Here is a 17,803-nt window from a genome sequence, read left to right as displayed (position 1 = left end):
TGCGCGCGCACGAGCCAGCACGTGGGGGCCTCGCGGAGACCGCCTTCGGGAAGTGGGAGGCACGGGGCGTCCCGGCTGCCTTCCTGTAGGTGTTTGAGTGAAAATCAAACTGGTTTCCAGACCAACACAGGCTTGTGGTTCCGTGCAAGGCCCTGGCTCCCGCGGTGTTTGGTTGGGAGGAAATTCTTCTTATTCCTGAAGATGTTTGTGGAAACCACAGTGAGCCGGTCGCAGGCATGTTCTGCCTTGAGAAGAATGCCCGGCAAGCTCAGGACGCTGGCGTGGCTCAGAGCTTGTCCTGAGGGCCCCACGTGCTCCGTGGACAGCAGGAGTGGCCCGTGAGGCCGCCTTCCAGAAGGAAACGTGATTGAGGTCTGGTTGAGTTAAAATTCTCAGGCCGACCCTGATCACGTCCTCTTCGAAGCCTTCCGGAGCCATCAACGCCAACGAAACTGACCATTTTTCTCACTAATTGACACCAATGTGAAAGATTCACTCAGTTCCACTGCTAACAACTCCGGAAAAAAGTAGCACAGTTTGGCTTAACTCGCTAATTTAATTTAAATTTTTTTTTAACGACAATTGTATTTTTTTCCCTATAAGACGAAGAGTAACTTCATTTAAAAATGTTTCCAACCAAACACAATTTTCTTGGTTCTCTCCAGCAAGCTCTCCACCCGGGTGTACAGAGAAGCCTAGATTCACTGGGTTGTCACAACCGGGGGTGGGGGTTGGGGGGGGGAGTCTGGCTTCAAGTGGGTAGGGGTCGGGGACGCCCTACAGATGCACAGGAGGCCACACCCCTGAGAATGGTCTCTTTCCAGATGTCGGCAGGTGCTGAGGCTGTGGTCTGGGGACAGGTGTTCGGTGAGATAGGGAGGCCGGGACGGCCGAGCTGCCTGGCTGGCCACATGCACGCACGCAGACGCCTGTCTGGACGTGGTGGGGTCCCCCATCCTGCCCTTCTGTGCGTGGGAGCTGACCCGCGAGTGTGCTGTCTGCACACACAACTGCCCTGCAGGGTGCACCCCGTCCCTCCTGTGCCCGGGTGCTGTGCCATCCCACGTCTTCTCGTTAGAGGGGGACAAGGCTAAGGAGGACGAGCGGGGCTCCGGGGCCCTTGTCAAGAGAGCTGTGGTTTTGATGCCAGTAGGAGCAGCGTGACCCCTTCCCAACTACGTGAGCCCGACTGGTAAACGTTCCTGAGCAGCCACGACAGAACTCCTTCCCCAGGGCTGCTCACAGCTTCCGGACTCCAGTCTGCCTGCTTGGCCCCGGGTGGGAGGGGGTGTTGGGACCGCGCTCTGTGTCACCGTGACCAGCCACAGGGCAGAGAGGGGCAAGTGAGTTCAGGCCCCAGTCCCACAGCTGCAGCCGCACGACCTGGGCCAGCCACTGCACCTGCCAGGGCCTCCCCCTGCCCAGGTTTGAGCGAGGACCAGCAACCCCCACCCCCACCCCGCCAAGCACCCTAGGCTTGAGGGAGCGACTAGGATTTTCTTCCTGAATACATACGCGAGGGAGTAACCATGCCGTTCCATTCAGGAAACCTTCCTTTGTACGATTTCCATGGGAATTTGCAAAACCTCCCCTTCCTAGAAGAGATCGGAAGTCAGAAATACCGTAGTGCGGGGGCAGGAGTGGGGGGACGCACCTGCGTCCGCTCAGCCGCATTGTGGACGCAGGAAAATCCACTCAGCACCTCTCAGATCCAAACTCATGCAAATGTTTGTTTAGAACGGCTCGCGTGTTCTGTTGGCTGAAGAACGGAGATGTTTCTCCCTTGTTTTATTTCGTGTTTGTTAAATACCATTTTACTCTGTCCGTCCTCAGCTGCCATGGAAACCAGCCAGAAGTCTGCAGAGAACAGCCTAGTTAAACATTCAAATACACACGCTTGCAGGCAAACAAAACGCACTGTTTTTCAAATGTGTATTGAAAGGGAAGTAGCAGGTAGAGGGATGAACTATCAGGACAGACTTTAGGGCCACTTTTGTTTTTAGGGATCGGATTATGCGTCACAGAAATCGGTGGCAGGTTTGACATTGGGGGAGGGGCACGTTGTTTCCTTTCCAGGAGCACCCGGAGCCCAAAGAAATAAGGACATAGTGAGAACAGGAAGGGACAAAGGAGGGACACAGGTGACACTCGTGTTCAGGGAATAGGCCCTCACCACTCCCGTCCGATCACGGGCGTAGGAGGGCACGTCAGCTCCGGCAGGACCCCGACCACAGACCCCGGTATAATCCGTGATCTCGGAACACCGGGCCTCCCTCCGTCATGTTTTTATGCCTCAGACTGGCCACTTACCTATCCAAATGTTAGGGCCGTGCAAGGATGGGCAGGTGAGATGGTGCCAGCGGGTCTGCGGTCACCTGTGCGTAGAAGTCACAGGGGCCGCTAGAGCCCGCGCCGGACCCCGGCCGAGGCAGGCTGCCTAAAGGAAGGAGGATCCCGCTGCCTTCCCAGCGTCTGCGCGCGAGAGGGAGGGGTTGCTTTCTTTGTGCAAGTGGGAGAAAAGAAGCTTGTCCTCACCGGGCCCCAGAGCCCTGCACCCTCGGGGTGCAGGTCTCCCTATCCCCGGAGGCTGGGGTGCCTGACCCTCGGCCCCGCAGTGACCACGCAGAGAACGGCCCAGCCGGGGGAAGGGAGAGCGGGTGCAACCAGGGAAGTTAGAGCCCGTCCCTTCCTCGTCATCTGCGGAGCTGATCACAGCCCCAGGCTCCCGCCCCTGAAGAAGCCGCGTCTGGGCACCAGGGGTCCGCAGGCCAGTCAGAGAAATAGGTGGCACCGGCCCGGGTGACGGACACCGACGGGGAGGGGCCGGGCAGGCGTCGTGACCCCCCCACGCCCCCGGAGCCCCTCGGTTAAGGAGCCTCGCGCATGAGCAGAACGGCGCCCACGTGGCATGGCCCACAGGAAACTAACTTGAAATTTTGACCATAAATTCTTTTATCAAATCAGGTGGGTTTGTGCCCATGCCATTTCCCCGAACACGGAGGGAATTTGGGGTGGTAAGGGAGCGTCCAGAGGTCAGCCCAGGACCTGGGAACGGCGTGGGGTGGCCTGTGTGGGCCGCAGGCTGTCTGTCATCTGTGACCCCATCTTCGGGGTCTTAGAAATGTGCTCTTGAGATCTGGCACGGGGGGATTTTGAAGCCGTTTCCACATTAGTTCTGCCTCTGAAGGGAGTGACCGGAACTTCCTCTCGGGGAAAACAGCTGAGGCTCCGTCCACCCACCGCACTTGGCAGAAGCTGTCCCACGTCTAACGACCGGGGCACGCGGGAACGGGGTCCCGGCCCCCGCCCCCCTGCTCCCACCGTGGCCTGGTGGGTCACAACCCTCTTTGCTTGGCCTTGCCACGCGCGCCCGTTCTCTAGTGTCCCTGTGCCCCTGCGAGGCATTTCTATCACGTCTACCGCACTGCGGAGCTGGGGCTGGACCCCCGCGCCCCCGGGAGCAGGTGCACCATACAGAACGCTGGGCCCCACCCTGCAGAGCCCGATAGGTTGGGTCAGGAAAGGGTGCGGCAGGACCTACCATCTGCATCCCTGTCACAAGGAAATAGGGACATATCCACCCCAACCGACGGATGCCCACCTCCAACCAAGACAGCGGGGCAGGCACCCAGGGAAGACCCCGGAGCTCCCGCACCGAAGACAGACCCTGATTATTTATGTTCCCTTCTTCGCCTTCCCCTCGATGTTCGTGCGTCAGCCTAGTTACTCAACAGCCGGTGCCCACACTTGACTCTTAATAATTCTGTGTCCCTAACAGGCAAACAGATAATAGAAAATGGGATGAATTATAACTTTTTGCATGTAGATGGGAGGAGGTGTGTATGACGATAGCCTTCCCCTGCCACTATTTTTCTTTCTTTCATTTCATTTCTTTCTTTCTTTCTTTCTTTCTTTCTTTTTTCTTTTTTCTTTTTCTTTTTTGCTTTAAAAAAAAAAAAGGAAAGAAAGAGAAGGCAGTAATTTAAATCCTGCCTCGGGTCAGTTTTGCATTATTCATCTTTCGCTGGTGAACTGATGATGGAGGGAAATGACCCAGCTTCTCGCCCACCGCGAGGAGTCCCTGAAGACCTCACCTGGGAGTCGAGCTCCATTACACTCATCATCAGACACAGAGAACCACCCTCCGGTACAGGGAGAGCAAGACTGGGCGGCCCAGAGCTGCCGGGAACGTAGGAAATAATGTGCCGAGCGAGGGGCTGGCGGGGCGACACCAGCCTGCGGACTGTGCCAGCTGGTGGCTGTTGGGGTGCAGGGTTGGACGGGCGGGGGCCGGGCGGTCATGATGGCTGTGTTCGGCATGCAGCTTGGACATGAATGGATCGGGGCCTCGATCTCGGTGAGACAGAAGGCTGTTGTCATCGAGGTTTTGTCCTATTCTCGGGTCCCTTCCCTCCCACCTCTTTCCCTGAAAGAACGGCCGTGTGTGCCTGCGAGGCCTTCCCCACATTATCCCCGAGATCCTGCCAGGAGACACCTGCCAGGGCCAGTCAAGACATCTAGGAGGACCTTAAGGCCACCCGTCCTGCGTCCCTCAGGCTCCCAGGTGCCATAGGTGGTCTGCAAAGGGCCCAGCTGGACAGCGTGCACAAGCGCGGGATGCCGCTCTGCCGTTGCCAAGTCGGCGTCCGGACTCCCGCCAGCAGCAGGGTCACCCTTCCCCAAGTGTGGCGAAGCAGGTGCTCGGGGCCGGTGCCTCAGCCCACTGCCCCACACCCCAACTGTCCAGGCAGCCCCAAGGCACAGAGCTCGTCCAGGCCCGGGAGCAGGGCTCCACGTGAGAGTCTGGCTTCTGTACCCTCTGCACCCCAGAGAGGCCGGGCTCCACACCCTTCATCTGCCCCTTTGCGGAGATGACCTGTCAGGGCGCTGGGCAGGGCGGGCTGTCTGGGACACCTGGCCACCCAGGGTGTGTCCAAGGAGGGACCGGCTCACGTGCAGCCCGAGCCAGGGCACGGCTAGGATGTACAGAGGGGAGGGAGGGAGTGGGGCGGGAGGCAGGTGGGGAAGGCAGGTGGGGCCGCACCCGTGTGGCCGGGGAGACAAGAAGCCCGAGGGAGCGAGGGGACTGGTGGGGCCCCTCCCACCCCACTGTACCCTGATCCGGGGCAGAGACCCCTTCCCTCCTGCAGCCTGAGGTTGTGCCCTGCCCTTCTTGGGGAGCCCCATGGCCGGGGGACGCCACGTTTGACTGCCAGGTGGACTCTCATTCCTGCCCATGGCCGGAGAGGACACTAAACCCTGCCGCAAGCTTCCAGGAAGGGGCCGTGTCTCCTCCCTGGGCTGGGCCAGGACACCCACCTGGGCTGGCTCCTGCCTTCACTGGGCTGTCCCACACCTCCCCCACCCCTGGCTCAGCCCCTCCCCCACTAGCCAGGCAGTTTGGGCAAATTCCTTCTCCTCCTTGTGCCTCAGTTTCCTTCCCTGGACTATAAGATTATAGGATACCCCTAAGCCCACCTGCCCTCGGGCCTGCCCCTCTGAACTCTCGGAGCTCATTCCAGGCCAGGCCACCACCTCAGGTGTCCAGGCTAAAGCCTCCAGTACCCTCTCCTCCCTGCGCCCATGGGAGTCCAGTCCAGCCTGCAGAATCCCATCCACCCGGACTCTTCTCGGGCTTCTTCTCCCCACCATGAGCCTGACAATGGGGCTGAAACCCCCAGCCACCTGCCCAATGCCCTGGACATCACCTCGTCGCCCACACTATCCCCCGGTAAGAGCCTCCTCGGTTCACAGAAGAGGAACCAAAGCTTGGGGGCAGGGGCGGCAAGACAAATAGCGATGGGGCTGGTAGAGGGCAGCCTGCATGAGAGCAGCTCTCCCAACCCTGGGACGCTCCCCTCCATCCATCCCACTTTTCTCTAGGCCCCAGACAGCCCTTTAACTCAATGACAGCGTCATTGGTATGTGGCACCTGTGGTATCCTGCCTCTGGTCTGCCCCTTGGGAATTCCCTCCCAGCCTCATTCCCCCCGACAACAAACTCCTATTCACCCCTCAGTACCCTGCCCAGGTATAATATCCCCCACGAAGCCTTTCTGCCCTCCCCAGATGGATCGGATTCCACGTAGCTGGGTGCCAGTTTGAACCCTGCTAGTCCTGGCTCTGTGCTGATCACTGCCCCATGGAGAGAGTGGCAGTCCTGAGGACTAGATCGAAGAGAACCTGGGCCCGTGGCTCCCCATGACCTGTGGCAGCCATCACTGTCATCGGGTCTCCCAGCCCCCCACTCCACGCGAGTGCCAGAGGGCGGCGGCTGAGGGTCACTTGCTTTTTGGCGCTCAGGAACCGTGTGAAACCCCACGTTTAAGTCTGTCCACGGTGTTTGCTCCATGCCGGGTGGGCGGGCCGTGAGGTCCTACGCCCTCCTAGACGGGGCAGTGCCCTGGCCCCCAGGGCAGGGTGGGAGGTGTCCTGCCCAGACAGGGACAGGAAGACATAGAGGTCAGCGGCCTCTGGGCCTGATCTGACCTGTTCTGGGAATCAAGGGCGCAGGCAGACTCGAAGCTTTTCTGTGCTCACAGGGATGCCCGGGGAGGCCACTGGGGAGGCTTCCAAAAGGTGGGACGTGAGATCTGAGCCCGCGCAGGCGAGAAGGGCACCAGAAGGAAGAGTGGATGTGGGGGCAAACTTCCCGTGGGGGTTAGGAACAGGGGCACAGCCAAGCGTGCAGCCGGCCTCTGTGTGGACAGCATGGCCAGGCCTTTGGCCCCAAAACGCAAGACGAGCAGAGCCCAGATCCGGCCGCGCTGAGGCCGGGGGCTCTGGAGCTTTCTCAGAAGGTCTGCAAGCTGCCTTCGGCTCCAGGATCTTAACCCTTAACCACATCTTCTTGGATACCCAGTAAGAGGGCAGCACGACCAGGTGATGTCCTCGGGGCTCTCTGTCCTGTCATTCTGCAGCGGTGAGCCTGGTGGGATCCAGAGGCCAGTTCAGCAGCCAGGACCCTCCCTGCACCCCCCCCCCCAGTAATGAGACCTCTGGCGTGGCTGAGCTGTCTGTGATGACCCGGTAATGGGGTTTGGCTAGCCTGTCATGATGCCAGGCTTTGGGTTTTGAGCACATTGTGACATGTTATAAACATGCGCATGGATGTGCAAACACATGTGTGTGTACACAGGCATGCGTACACGTGTGCACACGTGTGCGTATGTACACGTGTGTGTGCACATGCACACATTCGCGCGTGTGTGTACGTCTGTGTGTGCACACACGTGCAAACACACGCCTGTATGCACCTGTGTGTGCACACTCGTGCACATAATTTAGTTATAGGGACACAGAGGTCACGTTCGTTTCGTTCTCCCGCACTTAGCCAGCATTCACTCAGCAATACGGAATTCGGGAAGGCCCTGGGAGCACAGCAGGTGTCAACCTTTAGGAGAGGGTGTAATTGTAAATACCGGAAACATCATTTAGGATTAACATAATCGTACACCAGTGTTCGGTGCCCCGTTCTGAGTGGTCTGGGACTGTTACGTGTCCAGAGCAACCTGCCGGTCCCCCTGGGGTTACCGATAACCCGCGTGGACGTCTCTCCTCGGAGAAGCGGGTGTATCTTCCAGGCCGAGGCTGCACGGGTCTGGCATTGATTTTCACCAGATTTTGTTATTACATGTGTCTCACAGCTTTAAAATAGTGGCAAATATGTGCCACTATTTAAACAACACTAGGGAAATTAACGCCACGCGAGCTCATCCTCAGCAAATGAAGACAAAGCAGCTCAAAACCAAAGCGGCGTTATGAAAACGTGTGCAGTCCTGAGCCTGAAACCCAGGGAGCCCAGCTGAGCATCTGCCGGTGCTCGAGCGTTTCCCGGGGGCAGGGGGAACCTGTCACTGGGAGAGGCATGGGGGAAGCCAGAGATGACAGCACCCGCTCCCCGAGGCTGTGCTCGTGGCTGGGGCTCCCTGTCTACCCATGCAAGTCTCCCCAGTCCAGCTGGCTGCCCTCAGGCAGGTCCCTGGGGGCCAGTGAGCTGGTTACCTGTGGGTGGGGAGCCCCCAGACAGGAGAGTGGAACACACCTGTCACCTGGAGGCTCGGCGGCACAGACTACCGGAGTTCTCATGTCTTCTGTGGGAATAGTGATTTGTGCCCAGTCCACCACACACCTAATTTGAGGACAGGTAAAGGGGATGTGACCTCACAGGCAAAGAGACCCAGCCGTGGTGGCACTCAGCCAGGTGCTCTGGCCTCGAGGTCTAACTCCTGGCATTCAAATCCTGTCTCTGCCTACTGAGCTGTGTGACCTCTGGGAGTTACTTAGCCTCTCTGAGCTCCCCCTGGATCCCTAGTAAAGTGGGATTGAGGGCACTTCCTACTGAATCAGGGAGAGGGGGTCTAGGTGGAGACCGCGTGGGTTGCTCAGTGCCCAAGGCATCAGCAGCTCCCAGGGGCAAGGAAGGCCGTTGTCTATGCCCTGGCTGTGTGGGGACAGCGTGGAGCCAGGACTGTCCTAAATGCTGTTCATTGAAGCTCCTCCAGCAAGCTAGAGGTGTGACCCTATCACTGTGTCATCGTGAGAGCCTGCAGATGAGTCACAGCACCTGTTAGCTTCACTTGAACAGAAGCTGGTATCACGTCACATTGCGTAGATATCAAGGCCATGGGGATTTGCCACGGGAATGCACACAGCTTGCGTGGCTCCCCTCTGATATTGGCGGGGGGGGGGGCGCTATGAAGGCTTTTGGTTTTCAAACACTTGACTGCAGGAGCTCGAGGCCCTGAGACAGCTGGGACCCTGGTGGGGAAAGTCCCAGTGGGGCGCTCCATCTAGTGCGGCTTGTCCAGCTGGGTTTTCCCGTTGATTCGGCATTTGGAGCGGATGCGAGATTTCATTTTCTCATCAATTAGGCCGTTTTGTTTGTCGGTGTGTATTTAGCTTACTCCTACACAGATCTTCTGCAAAAAGTAGTGGTCAAGGTTCTCTGTCCACAAAGGAGAATGGTAAGACCACCCAGGGCCATCTTGCTGGATGGACCTGGAGCTCAGGCAGAGAGTGGGACCCGCCATGGTTGGAGTCAGGTACACCATAGCCAAGTGCCGTGGGCTGTCCCCATGCAGGTCTCTCTTCCCCATGTGAGTTCTGATGTGCAGCGTGTCCGTGGGGGCCTGTGTGGGCGCCGTACCTCTCTGTGGGGGCCTGTGCCGGCTCCGTGCGTGTCCGTGGGGGGTCCACTGGCTCCTCTAATTGTAGAAAGTCGTATACATTGTAACATTCAGGGGTATACAAAGGTGAAAGGAATAAAGTAAAATAAAATAGCGTAAAGCTCACTGGTCGTCAGAGAAAACCACAGTTGACATATTGATGTATTTCCTTCCAATCTTTTCTCTGTCCTTTAAAAAAAAAAAAAGAAAGAACGAAAATGGGGATTTGGTTACATGTACACTTCAGTGTCATTCTCCACTTACCGTTATCTTATGCGTATTTCTCCACGTCCTCGTCTTCAAAGAATAGCTTTCAGTGACTGTGTAAATTTCCCAAGATATGAACACAGCGTAATGCATTTTACTAGTATTTCCTGCTGTCAGATCTCCAGAGGTTTTTTCCTGATATTTTTATTATTTCATATACACATAATATTATTACAAAAACATCAGCAATGAACATTTTTATAGGGAGATTTTCATTTACAGAGAGTTTCTTTGGGACAGTTGTGGAGTTACTGGGTCAAAAACCAGGACCTTGCTTTTTTTTTTTCTCATTGATGTACAGTTGACGTCGAGGACAATTTTCAGGCTCTGGCTGGTCGCTGGTGCACAGCGGGCGGAGGGCTGTGGTCGGCCCCCAGCCGTGGTGAGCCCCATCAGCCTCCAGTCCCAGCGGCTGCCCCGCAGGCAGGGGCTCTCATCAGTGTAATTGCCTTAGCAACCCTGTGAATCTAGTGCTCTTATTACCAGCCCCATTTTATAAAAGAAGCAGCGGGAGTTCAGAGAGATGAAGCTCTGGGCCCGGAGTCCGTGAACCTTCAGACGCACGTAAACACTTGCTGAACGCCAGGTGCCACCCCCTCCACCATCCTTCCTCCTGACAACATGATACACTCCACAGACCTGAGGATCCGTTCCGTTAGTCTTGTCAGTTTGATAGGTGACAAGGATTTATTACTTCAATTTGCATTATTTGATTACAAGAAGATGTGTACGTTTTTAATAAGTTTACTGATTTTTATTTTGCTGTTAATTTCTATTCAGGCCCTTTCCCTGTTGTCAAAAACATTTAATTTTTTTATTGATTTGCAAGAACTCTTTACATAGTGGGACTGTCAACTCTTTGACAGAGCTTAAAGATCTGCAAATCACGTTTGCTGCAAATCACATTTGCCAAATTCATCAACTTCTTTTAGGCTATGTTTTCATAAACCAGCATTTTAAACCAAATGCTTTTTCCTTTGTGACTTTTTTCCCCTGTTCTTCCGGGATTTAAAAGCTCTGGTTTGGTTTTTTTTTTTTTTTAAGATTTTATTTATTTATTTGACAGAGATCACAAGTAGGCAGAGAGGCAGGCAGAGAGAGAGGGGGAAGCAGGCTCCCTGCTGAGCAGAGAGCCCGATGCGGGGCTCGATCCCAGGACCCTGAGATCATGACCTGAGCCGAAGGCAGAGGCTTTAACCCACTGAGCCACCCAGGCGCCCCTAAAAGCTCTGGTTTACCCTACGACGTATTCTTCTGTTTTTACGGTTTCTTTCCCCCACCACATAACTCTGCAGTCCATTTTGCGACACAGGTGTCTAGCTTGATTTTTTCCCCCTAACACGTAGTCGCTTCCCCGAGCATCATCCAGTCTTTCTCTGTTGATGGAGAGCAGAACAGATTCTCTGAACAGATGCCTTTTCCTCTGCGTGAAACTTATCCAGACTTCTTTGGCTCCTCTCTCCCCTCTCCCGGCTACCGCTGCAGAAAGGAAAGCAGAGTGCTGCTCCAGACGCCTCTCAGCCCCCGAACGACGTGCTGTTGCCGTGGCCCCAGCACCAGAACGCCAACGGGCTGCGGAGACAGAAACGCGACTGGGTCATTCCACCCATCAACGTGCCAGAAAATTCCCGCGGGCCCTTCCCGCAGCAGCTCGTGCGGGTAAGTGGAGACCCTCCCGCCGGCTGGGGAGGGTCTCGGCTCAGTGCGCCCTCTCCTCCGGGATCTGGCGAGCCAGTCGGTGGGCTTGTGGGGGAAAGGCCGGGCTCGCGGGGTCGGGAGCGAGCGAGGGACGGTCTGCATTTGGCGGCGTCCAAACCTTTTCACTGACGAGACGACACAAGCCAGAGAAAGACCGGAAGGGCAGTCGTACCCTCCAGGGGAGCTGGTCCTGCTGGACGTGGGTCATCTCGCCTGTGCTGATGGGGGGGGCAGGGTGGCCGCTTGGGGCCTGGCGTTTGACCTCTGACACCTTTTCTTGCTCACTGTTTTCCAACTGTGACTGAGACTCTGGAGGGTGGAAAGAGTGGGTCTGTGACTGTGTCTGTGATGGTGACGGGGATACTGGCAAGAAGCCGGAGGTCTTGGGACTGAGGCTGTGACCCCAGATCCGCATTCTGGCAGGCCTGCGGGGGCTCCTTCAGTGCACCTGCTCCCAGCCCCCTCACCAGGGCCTTTCCCAGGGAGAAGGGAAGGACTCGGGTTACAGATTTGTATTTCAGCAATCCAGGCCGTCAGGTAGCGCTCCCTTCTTCCCTTTGAAGAAAATTGCAACCCGGTCTGGGCAATGATCTGATAAAATGATGGTGAGGACCCATTAAGGAGTCGCCCATGCACTGTGGACCGCCTCGCCCCACTCGTGGAAATGAGGGCCGGGGGCTTCCTCAAGGGCCTGCTTTCCTTCCTCTGACCATTAGCCTGTTTTGTTTCCCGCTCCGCTCCACACGGAAAGCAGGGGTGTGAGTTTAAAATGCAGACATGGGGGAGGGGGCGCCTGGGGGGCTCAGTGGGTTAGGCCTCTGTCTTCCGTCTGCTCTTGATCCCAGGGCCCTGGGGTCAAGTCCCGCGTCGGTCTCCCTGCTCAGCGGGGAGCCTGCTTCTCCCTCTCCCTCTGCCTACTGCTCCCCCGTTCGTTTTCTCTCTCTCTCTCTCTTTCTCAAATAAATAAAACCTTTAAAAATAATAATAATAATAAAATGAAATAAAATACAGAGACAGAGCAGAACGAAGCAGGGGGACCCACATCAGACGCCCCGCCACACACACCACACCCACGGTGACCGGCCCCAGACCTGCGCAGTGCGTGGGATGTGGGGATGGGCACTGGGAAGCCTGTGTTCCTCTTCCTCCCCAAACCCAAGCCCCTGAAACCATTGGGATTTCCGGAAGAGTTGAGAGCCCTGGAGCCGTCTTTTGTTATGTTAATGGCATGACTTTTGGCAAGTCCCCCGAGGAAGGGGGCTGGGGCCCGGTGGGCTGGGGGCCGGTTGCCTGGGGAACCAGCCCTGGGATTAGAGGCGCCCACGTTCACCCCCACCCCCACCCCCAAATGCTGGGTCCAGGGAGGGGATGGAGGTTGAGTCAGTCGCCAGTGGCCAATGGCCAATGATTTAATCAGTCCTGTCTGAGTGAGGGAGTGCCCATAACACCCCAAGGGCCGAGGTTTGGGGAGATTTAGGTCGGCCGACCTGGGGAGGTGCAGGGAGGCTGCTGCCCCACGGGGAGGGGGCTTGAAAGCTCTGCGTCCCTTCACCCTCCTTGTCCTGTGCATCTTTCCCATCTGGCTGTTCGGGGGCTCTACTTTTTACAAAAAACTGATTATCTACGGAGCACACGTGGGCTGCTCCAGCCGACAACTGAGCTCTGCAAGAGGGGTCGTGGGACCCTCCCATTTACAGCCCATCGGCCAGGAGCACGGGGACACCCTGGACTTTTCATGGGCATCTGAGTGGGAGCTGCCTTGAGGGACGCAGAGCGCTTCCCCAGGGGTGCACGCACGCTCCAGCAGCTGGTGTCCGAATCCAGTTCAAGGCAGGCGCCAACGGGCATCACAGAATTGTTTGCTGGGGAAACCCCCACCTCAGGTGGCAGAAGCCTCTGAGAGTCTGACCTCTGACCTTGGACCGCAGTCCCTCCCACCCCAGATGGAGAGCTTCCCAGAACACCGCCCCACCCTGACCGCCCTAGCCGGAGGTCCCCTGTGATGAGATGAGGCACAGACTTGAGCAAAGCACTCAAGGCGTGAACCCCAACCTAAGTAGATTCCCAGTGTCCGGGGTCTGTCGCCAACCCCAAGCCACCGACAGGATGGGGGCTCCGTGGCCCCCTGCACACTCACCGCCTTCAGGGCCTTGGTCACATCTGACCAGCACTTGTCATTTACCTAACGCTTCCCATTGGTGAGTCATTCTTAATATAAATACGTTTATTTTAAGAGGTGACCTTACATCAGTTCACAGTTGGAAAGCTGGTGTTGGTGATGGCAGCGACCGTCAGACAGCATAAGGCGAAGAAAACAGAGTTGATGTCTGGCTGTGCACGGCCCCGTCGGAGCCTGAGGGCTGCCGGGAAGTGTTTACAAGAGGAGCCGTGAGCAAGTACCAAAGTGTTCTCAAGATGCGCGGGGACCAGAGGCTTCCTCCTGAATGTCATCAGGATCAAAAGCAAATTGGAAAGGGAGCAAGTGTTTCCTTGTATGAGTCAGTCTTATTCGAAGGCTTGTGCTTGTGCTAGTGAGAAGTCAGCTCGGTAAACTGTTGCTGTAGCTCGGCGGGCGGGGGGCTGCAGACTCCGGGAAGGGCCAGGTCCTCCATATTTTAGGCTCTACCGACAACCAGCCTCAGTTGCAAATACTCAGTTCTTTGTAGTGCGAAGCTGCCCTAGACAATACGTGCGCTGTTGCTGTGTCCGTGTTCCAATAAAGCTTTATTGACAAGAATAGGCAGTGGGCCAGGTGTGGCCCGAGGGACGTAGTTTGACAAGTGCAGATCCAGCTCATTTCCCAGCCTCTGGGAAGGTGTGGCCCTGCCAGCCTCACTGGCAGGAGCATTACAGTGAGGGTGTGAGCTTGAACGCCGAGGGCTCTCTTCGGCTCACAGCCGGCGGGTAGAGATGCACGAAACTTCCTTCTCCTGCGCGCATCTGCACACGGGCCTGCAAGAGGTACCAGGAGGGAAAGTGGGTGCAGGCAGAGCCACTGGCCCGCGAGGACTCTGAGTCTGCCTCCTGCTGGATGATGGAGAAAAGGACACTCCTGTACTTCCCGCCCCAGGGCCTACAGTGGTCTCGGGCTGACTGGTCGGAGCTGGAGACAAGGCCAACACGACAGCGAAGTCCTCCCGGCCAGCCGGGCCTTGGCTCCCACACGGCCCCACGTCACACAGACATCTGCGTGCTCTGATGGGGGCCGTCCTGCATTTCCTTCCGAACAGCTACAAAGCAGGGTAACTTGCCCCCTCCCCACTTAGCACCCACCTCGCCGAACCTGGCTTGGGAGAGCAGCAGCTGGAGGCGCTCTGGAGCCCCTGCGGACACGGGGTCCCGAAGACGCACCCCCACCCCCACCCCCGCCGCTGGCCTGTCTGACCGGGAACTCGGGGAACGGGCACGTGGCCGCAGGTGTCAGGAGAGGAAAGCCAGGAAGAGGCAGCTCAGCCCTGCCGAGGGGCAGCCTCTCCTCCTTCCCGGTCTGCCCCGTGGCTGTGTTGGGAGCACGTGTGTCCTCCGCTCCTCAGACCCCCTGCCGTGACCGGCAGCCCCCCGTGGGGACGGCGCCTCCAGGCGGCGCCTCCAGGCGGCTCCCAGACGGGCTGTGAGCAGAGGGGCAGCGTGTGGGTTAGTGTTAGCTGACTGCTGGAAAGGGCATTCCCGAAATTTCAGAACTGAATGCAGTGGAGGTTATTTCTCGCTCCTGTGAAGGTCATCTGTGGGAGGGATGGCTCCCTACACGGCCATGCGGGGCCCCGGAATGAGGACTGCAGGACGGACGGGGCTCGGACATGGCCACGCCTGATGGCCAGGGACACCGAGAAACGCAGTCCAGCTGTGCCTGGAGGGAAGGGCGTGTGTGAGAAGAGGGGCTGGTCTGTGCCCCAGCAGGTTTGAGAACGGGCATATCCTTTCCCCCCGAGGGCCCGGCTGTGCCAGGGATCCCGGGCGGGCGAGCCGGCGGACCTGACCGTGTGCCCTCCTCCAAGCCTGGTCTTCCTCCCGAGCTGGATTCTTGGGGGAGATCGGTCTCAGATTGGGCTTTTCCAAATGGCCTCCAAGTGATTGTACAAGAACTCAGCCCAGAAATACAGAGGCACACACGTGTGCACACGCACCGCGCCCTGTCCCACTTCATATGCACGCGCACACACCCGCGTTCTCCTGTGCTCACGCCTGCCTCCTCGCCTTCCACCATGAAAGTCTTACCCAACACAGACGTGTTCCGGGTGCGTCTCTGCCCCGGCTCTGCCTGCAGGAAGCGGATGAGTTTCCTGCCGGTGTTTTGGGGGAGGGGCTGCTCCCGAAAGAAGCCTGAGTCCCGGCGAGTGTGAACGCAGCGTGATGGGGTGGGAAGCCGCGCGAGGAGCCCTTGGAGGCTCAGCTGGGATCAGCTGCAATTCTGTGCTCATTAAAGCGTTTCATTCTGATAAAATATGTTAAATGAAAAAATGGGCGGGAGAGAAGCAGGCAGAATGTTCTTCCCAAAAAACCTCTGTTAATTACAGGCTTTTTCCTTGGAAGGAATATCACGTCCCTCCATAAGCACTCGTTAGTTCTGCGGTGCGGGGAGAGCGGGAAGCCTGCCTGTGTGGGGGAGAATCCTGAGCGGGGAAGGTGGGCGGCGCTGACAGGGCTGCGGGAGCGGGGAGCGTCCTCCGGGTGTGCCCGCTGGAATTAGACCAGGGTCTAAATTAAGTGGGGAGCCAGGAAATGGAGTCAGTCACAGAGGCTGTCCCTTCTTCAGAACCGAGGGGGACACATTCACAGGCTGGCTGATCCCCTGGGAAGCAGGAAGGAGGTCCTTTGTTGTGGGAAGTGGCAGGAGGGGACCTTCCCTGCTCTGAACATTCAGCTCTGAGTTCTGGAAGGAGTCCCGTGGGGCCATGGGAGGGTGCCAAGCACCACGCAGGCCCCGGAGATGGAGACAGGAGAGGACTGGCGTCCTTTCACGGCTCAGGGCATGCTAGGCCGGCGGCTTGCTGCTTGGCGTTCAGAATTGGGTCCCTTGGCTACCAAGGTCACACGTACGTGAGCGGAGGGTTTCGAAAAGCCACTTGCTTTTCTAGCATGTGTGTTTGGTTTGACTTCTGGCAAGATTCAGAGTGAGGGTAAAATCAAACTTTTTTAAAAAGTCTCATAAAAATTCAGAATTTGTTAACTTGAGAGGCTGTCCAGGGCAACTGCGGGAGCCGGCTCACGACGATGAGCAAGGACGTCGTGCTGCTCGGGAGACAAGCCCTTTAATTCTGGAAGTTGGTATTTTAACAGACAGGAACGCGTGCAAACCTGTCCTCGGAGCGAGGCCTGGAGAAGGAGCTCTGAATGTCAGATTCTGGAAGGAGACGGTTACATAATCGCTTAGCGTCCAGGGTGGCCACGTGGCCACGCTGAGCAGGAGGCCGTGTCTAGAGCAGGGAGCTCGTGAGAGCACAGCTGCAGGGGGCTGAGAAGGATTGCAAAAATCAGCTTCCCGCCAGACCGCCCCAGCGAGCTCGAGATGACTGGCGTCCACGGCTTCTTTCACATTTCCTCGGGAAGCTTGGCTGCCATTTTGTGCCTCTACGCCGTGTTCCTTCATGTCCAGGCACAAGTATCTTCTGAGCTCCCGTGTGGACCTGGATGGGCTGCATCTTTGGGGCACGGGCTCCGGAGCTCGGTGAGCAATGAGATGCTTTGCTCTGAGACATGTGTGACAGGGGCACGGTGAGTCACCCCGTAGCTGGCCCAGGATGGACTCTCCATAGACGATGATCGGATGTCTGCATACGTTTGATGGAGCCAGCCGGGTTCTAACTCACTGTTATCCTCCAAAATGTTTGCTGGGTGACCTCACGGTCCGAACATCGTGGCAGCCCCCTAGGAACCTAGTGTCTGACTCTGTGAAGGCATCCATTCATGCCGGAATGACCAAGCGGTCATTAGTCACCATCTCATGGAAGTCAGGCGACCTTTTGAAATGTGATATGCGTAGGGTTTTCCCCTTCCTTTGTTTCCTCACCGTCTACAGGACAGGGTCTCACTCCTCAGCAAGTCACACAGGCCCTCATGATCTGACGCTGTCCCTCAGCACACCAAACCTGAGGCATGCTGGGCCGCTGGCTGCTGGCCGCTTGCCGATGGGTCACACCCTCGGTTGCCTGGAGGCCTGTGTACACGCTCTTCCCTCAGCCCCTGAAACCCCCAGCCTGGCCACTTCCCACCTCCGAGAATGGACGGGTAGAGGCCCTCCCCTGGGGAGCACGGCACCACCCCCCATTGACCTGCCGCCGTGTGGAGTTTTTGACAGTGTTTTGTCGGTGATTATTGTTCTGTCTTCCCACTAAACGTGAAGGTCCCTGAGAGACAGCCAACGGTCAGACACTGGGGACAAAGTAGGTGTCACTAAGTGTTTATCAAATGAAGGAGTGATAGAGCACTTGTGCCCGTCTCTACTGGTTATCCTCTCGTGATCATTTTGACGACTGTTAGGTTAATTACACAACACTTGAAAGTAATCACATTGGAAGTTCCGCTGCTGGTTAAGAGTGGAATACTTTGTCTCAGGCTAACACTTCTGAAATAACAATTCTAAAACTTGCTAGAAAATTTCTCCAACTCTTTGAAGTTGCTGGAGAGTGGCCAGGAGTGGACAGGAACTGCTGTGGACTCCTGTCCTTCGAAAGA

General features: G+C 57.0%; 1 protein-coding gene across 1 annotated transcript in view; it reads left to right on the top strand.

The window, feature by feature from the left end:
- The window catches only part of CDH4 (cadherin 4), a gene marked incomplete at its 5' end in the record, with an annotated part of 516,137 nt that overhangs the window by 391,103 nt on the left and 107,231 nt on the right, over positions 1-17,803 (top strand). The window contains one exon of the mRNA XM_080814101.1: positions 10,919-11,092. Within this exon, the coding sequence (XP_080670227.1) occupies positions 10,919-11,092 (174 nt within the window). The remainder of the gene's footprint in view (positions 1-10,918; positions 11,093-17,803) is intronic.

Source organism: Martes martes (genome assembly GCF_963455335.1).
Source record: "Martes martes genome assembly, chromosome: 9".
Classification (NCBI taxonomy): Eukaryota; Metazoa; Chordata; class Mammalia; order Carnivora; family Mustelidae; genus Martes; species Martes martes.
The sequence above is the reverse complement of the archived record's forward strand: the minus strand, read 5'-3'. Positions and strand labels throughout refer to the sequence as shown.